Source organism: Buceros rhinoceros, unplaced genomic scaffold (genome assembly GCF_000710305.1).
Source record: "Buceros rhinoceros silvestris isolate BGI_N320 unplaced genomic scaffold, ASM71030v1 scaffold32468, whole genome shotgun sequence".
Lineage (NCBI taxonomy): Eukaryota > Metazoa > Chordata > Aves > Bucerotiformes > Bucerotidae > Buceros > Buceros rhinoceros.
Window position 1 is genome coordinate 377 of NW_010426847.1, and position 5,168 is coordinate 5,544.

The 5,168-nt window shown below is 54.5% G+C and overlaps 1 protein-coding gene across 1 annotated transcript in view; it reads right to left on the reverse strand.

Moving 5' to 3' along the window:
- Positions 1-833: 833 nt before the first annotated feature.
- The window catches only part of BAIAP2L2 (BAI1-associated protein 2-like 2), a 10,842-nt gene continuing 6,507 nt past the window's right edge, over positions 834-5,168 (reverse strand). Inside the window, exons 11-15 of the mRNA XM_010141674.1 lie at positions 4,992-5,151; positions 4,106-4,177; positions 3,583-3,763; positions 1,695-1,735; positions 834-909 (exon numbers count right to left, since the gene is read on the reverse strand). Coding sequence (XP_010139976.1) covers positions 834-909; positions 1,695-1,735; positions 3,583-3,763; positions 4,106-4,177; positions 4,992-5,151 — 530 coding nt within the window. The remainder of the gene's footprint in view (positions 910-1,694; positions 1,736-3,582; positions 3,764-4,105; positions 4,178-4,991; positions 5,152-5,168) is intronic.

Genomic DNA, 5,168 nt, shown 5'->3' on the forward strand with positions numbered 1-5,168 from the left:
GCTGGCAGGGACCCCACATTCTCCTCCCCCTGCATCCGCTGATCAGCGTGATGTCCCCACCACCGGGACAGCTGCAGAAGCCACATTCTCCATTTTATTTAAAAAAAAAAAACAAACCAAACCAACAAGTCTTTTCCACAGGATAATAGGCAAAGGAGCAGGGCAGCGGCACTGGGCACAGTCACCCGCCCCCGCCTTGCCCCCAGCGCTGCCCAGCAAGGGAAGGGGCTGTGCTGTGGGCGAGAAGGGGCAGCAGATGGTGCTACAAATGGACACACTTGCCAAAGGGGCCAAAAGCGGAGAGATGCACGTTGCAGACCCCATCAGCCAGACCGCATCGCTGGAAGCCTTCTTGTGGCCTCCTCCCTTTGGGGTTCGTTTTTTCTGGTAGCAAAGGGATCTTTTGGCAAGTGTCCTTCTCTGCCCACAGCAGGGCTAGCAAAGCTTCACCTTTGTCATCCTGCTTAGCCCTGCCCCATGCTGCAGATGATCTTACCGCCCATCCCTCCGCCTCCCAGATCAGAGCATCTCCTCTGCCAACCCACCAGCACCAGCAACACCAGATTTCTCCCACTCAGATACAGTAACATCACATGGGGAGGGAGGATGGGGGTAAATCCAAAAAGAGCTGCAGGGGTCTGCTGCTGGCTAAATCATGCCAGACAGCCATGAGGTGATATGGGTCCTGGCGTCCTGCAGGTAAGGGAGGGGGAAAGAGAGGTTACTGCACGAGCGGAGGCATTAGGGTGCTGCCCAGCTAGGATCACAGCCCGTCACTTCACTGTATGCCTCCCCCTTCCCTGCTGGAATTCTCTGCTGCCCACAGCGTCGCTTCATCGGATGATGGGTGCTGAGCGGTCGTTGGTGACTGTGGGACGCAGCTTGACTGTGGCAAAGGGGTTAGTACCTCTGGAAGGGGGAAGGAAAGAGGCAAGCATGAGGAAATCTGCAGTGACGGGGCAGGGGTCCTGCTGACCAAGCAAAGGCTGTTTAGTCCTGCTGCATAGCCACCTCCATGCTGAGGAGGAGAGTGTGGTAGAGCTGGCTGAGGAGTATGTTTTCTCCCTCCTTAACACACCCTGCTGCACGTTCCCATGTGGTTCCCCTTGGACTCTCCTCAGGGCTTCTCACCCTCCCTCTCCTGTAGGATGGAGGGTCCCTTGCAGTAGCATTCTACACCTGTGGCCCCTGATATCCCAAGCAAGGAGTCAGGGGGTAGAAACTGGCCACAGCACCATGCCAGAAACCTGGAGACACCCACCCAGCCTCAGGTGCTAGGAAAGCAGGGCTTTACAGCAAGCCTCAGCTGCACAGACCTGACTCATCACAGCTAAAAGACACGTCCCTCATGTCTCAGCCGTTTCAAAGCAGGCAGAGCTGCACAAATCATGGAGCTCCACACTCAGGCTGCGAGCTGCTATTCTGACTCTTCCAGAATGGGTGGGAAGGAGCGTGCATATGCTCCGGGTGCTCAGGTCCTACCTCATATTACAAGAGGTAGGAAAGAGCCTTCCCAGTCAACAAAGGCCAGAACCGTCAACCTCTGCCTCCTCTCCTGGAAGGGAGTTTGTGCATTGCTTTCCTCCAGACATTTGTTCCCAGTTCCCTATTCCTCTCACATTTGATAATCCAAAATATTAAATAATAATGGCCCCATCTGATGATTCCAGAGCAGAGCTCCACGCCTCACTCACCGTGGGAAGAGTTCAGGGGGCTGGTGAAACACTCCTGATCTCTGCAGTGAAAAGAAAGGCAGCAGTGAGTGAGCTGGGATGGGGAACGGAGAGACACAAGAAGGGCAGAAGACACCACACACATGGAGGAAGGTTTCACAAAACACGTGAGTTAGGAGCCCAAGTCCTATTAATAGGACTCTGACTCCCTATTCATTCAAGCTTTGCAACCCCACCAATTCATCGCTGCAGGTAACACCCTGATTTCTGTGGTGGGGGCTCGTTCCTACACCACAGGTTCCCCGTTCCACTAGGACACCTTCCTTTGCCTTGGCGAAGAAAGGAGATATCTCAGATCCCCAAAGCATCATATCTGAAGAGCACAGCAAACACTGACAGTCTGAGCTACATTTCACCCTGCCAGCACAGCCAGAGATGCCCCCCTCGTGTTGTCCACCTACCCTGGTAAAGAGTTTATTGTCAGTGCCCTCGCATGCTTCCTGCGTCCTGGGGGAACTCAAGAGCTGTGGCTACCTTAATCCTACACCATGTACGGCTTAAATGTGGACCAACCTGATGGAGAAAGATGGACCTAGGCCCTGTGGCCCTTGTTCTCTGCCCGTAGATAATGAAGGATCAGTGACAACTGCCCTGCTAAAGTCTGCCAGTTTCTGTAGCTGGCAGTAAAGAAGAAATCCACATGACATGTGTTCCTGTCGGGTAGTCAAACACACACCCATGTGCTCCTGGCTCAACCGGAGGATGTTTTAGGCTTAAGTATAGAGCAAGGCTGAGTCTTTCCAAAGTTCTCATGAGGTTCAATCACCCTGCCATGGTACTGGTACCCTCCACACACTTCATTTGCTCAATCCCATGTCTGTCCCTAAGCTCCAGCCCTGGGACTGGGTGGAAACCAGAATGGGGGATAGGCTCCAGGGTCTGTTCCCGTCTTTGTTGTGCAGCCTGAGGCTCCCTGAAACCACAAAGCAGAAAGGGGAAAGGAGTAATCAAATGCTGCATTTTTCAGTCCTTTGAGCCATGCAGTCGCTTGCAACCTCGCACTGGTCTGGAACCAGTGACAAGAGATGAAGTTTCCCAGCCTCCTATGAGACTGAGCAAGTAACACTCCACAGGCAGCACCGTTCTTCCCTCTCCCAGGTCCTCATCTTTAACTGTCCTCGCCTTTAACTTTGTCCTCACCAGTCAATTCCCCACAGCTGGAAGCAGTGATAAGTGAAGGGTTTCCTTCTCATTACGCCATCTGTATGTTGTGGATGTTAGAACAAGAACTTGGAACAAGTTATGAACAACTTGTTCTAAGGCTCTCCAAAATGGCTTTGCCCTCAGCCTTTTACCCTAGATTTCCCCCTATCCCAGCTGCAACTTTAACCCAACCGTTGCTTGAAATTGGAAGAGGAGCCCTATGAAACTCCTCTCCGTTCTCTGACGGGAGAAGGGTGGCATCTCTGTTAGCTGGTCACCCACTCCCAGCCCAGCCTGATCACTCCATGGTCCTACTATTAGCAGAAAGAGGTGCTCCCCTGGAGCCACCAGAAATCAGGCTGGGAGGTCATGGAGAAAAGGACTGAACTGAAGCATCCCTGGTGAGCAAAAAGAGAGAGAAGTGAGAAGAGCAGGGGCAGAAAAGCAATGCCTCGGGGGAGGAAAGCCAGGTGCTGCAGATCTGCACACACAAGGCTGACTGGCAGGGGCCGCCAGGACATAGTGGCACGCAGACAGGCTGGGTGAGAAAGGCCAGTGCTAACAAGACCCCCTGGCTCAGGAAGAGAGGAGGTCACACACCAACATCCGGAAGGTGTTTTTCTTTCTCAGCTGGCAAATGCAGAAAAAGTGTGCCTTGAAGATGCCCACTCCACACACACCCACCGGTCACTCCTCCTGCACTCACCTTGGAGCCAGAACTGACTGGGGTGGCCACCCCACTCTGGTGACTGCTGGCACCCACCGAGAGCGGGGGTGGGCTCGGCAAACTGGGCTGGGCAGTGGCAGGCCGGTAATTGCTAGAGAAAGGAGTGCTGGGACGGTCCAGGATGTCATCCATACTGTGACTGTTTCTCAGTGGGAAGGACCTGTGCGAGAGAAGAAAGCAGTGGGGTAGAGACAAAGAGCAAGGAACAGGGAGCAGCACAGGTGCTAACTACAACAGATGTCTGTGGGATGCCTCTGGAGAAAATACACGTGGCTTGGACTGGCCAAGTCACAAGTGCGTTTGAGAAGATATTGCATGTGTTCAGGGAGCCATCTAGGGTAAGCCTGTGAGATCTCAGGGCACGGCGAGGCTTTCAGCAGACACTCCAGCACAGGAGCACTGCAGGTCTCCACAGGGCACACCCCAAACAGGTATCCCACTGGTGTTACTGACCTACCAAGAGATGCTCCAGCTCCTGCCTAGCCAATTGCTCTCCTGTTACCTGGTGGTTGGCTCTTCCATCTGTCTTGCATCCTCCAGAGGCTTGACATAAGCTTCGGGGAACCAGCCACATCTAGGTCACAGGAACAAAGATGAATAAGGTCCAGGCAAGCCTCTGATGCCACTACCGCATGTGACAGGGTTTCTAGGTCTGTCAGCCCTAGGCGGGGCGTGGAGTTATTGCAAGACTGTCCTTGAGCTTGGAGCAGGACTCGCTTATCTCAGAGGCCATGCAAAATCCCTGCTCCCCGGAGCAACACTGCTGCAATCCGGGAAGAGAGGCTCTGACTGCGCACAACCGCAAGGAAGCGGTGGAAATCCCCTCCCCTCGGGGCAAAGCAGCTCCACCCCAGAAACCTCCGTGCAGATCATGGTGCAGGGATCCCATGCGGAAGGAACAGGGCATGCTGTTGGCCAGCAGTGCCACAGGGAGTAATTCAGTAAGCGCTGGGTGCAGCAGTTTCCATGCCCTGTCTGTGCTGGAGGCTGCTGCGGCAGTTGAGGTGTGAGATGAGAAATGCCAGACCTCTCAGGTAACTCCAGCAGTTCACGGCCCTGAGCTGGGTCCCATGACAGGAGTCACTCAGTCAAGCAAGCTTGAAGAGGGTCACTGCATCCCTGGCTCCTCCACCCAAAGCCCCTGGACCTTTCCTAGGCATCTCATCCCTGCTAGTCCTGCCCCATTGAACCTCCTCAGCTTAGAAAGCCCCCATGCTAGGCACAACCCGTGACTGAGGACACGGCGATGTCCCACCCAGATGGTAGGTGAGAGACAGTGCCCAGGCCTCACCAGGAGAGGAGGGGGAAGATAATTTCAGGCTTAAGCATCCCAGCTCCAGACCCATCAGGCCTGCATCAGGACAATTTACAGCACCAAATTCACATACACGGTTGAGCCCTCCAGCTTGCCATACAGCCAGCCGTTCTGCGCTTCCGGCATTAGCACCATGATGACATCCCCGGGGTCAAACTGCAGCAGGGTCCGGTTGGCACCAGATGCATGGGGCACGATAGCCTGCACTCTCGCCGTGCCACTCCTCCTCCTGCCTTCGCTGCTGCCACTG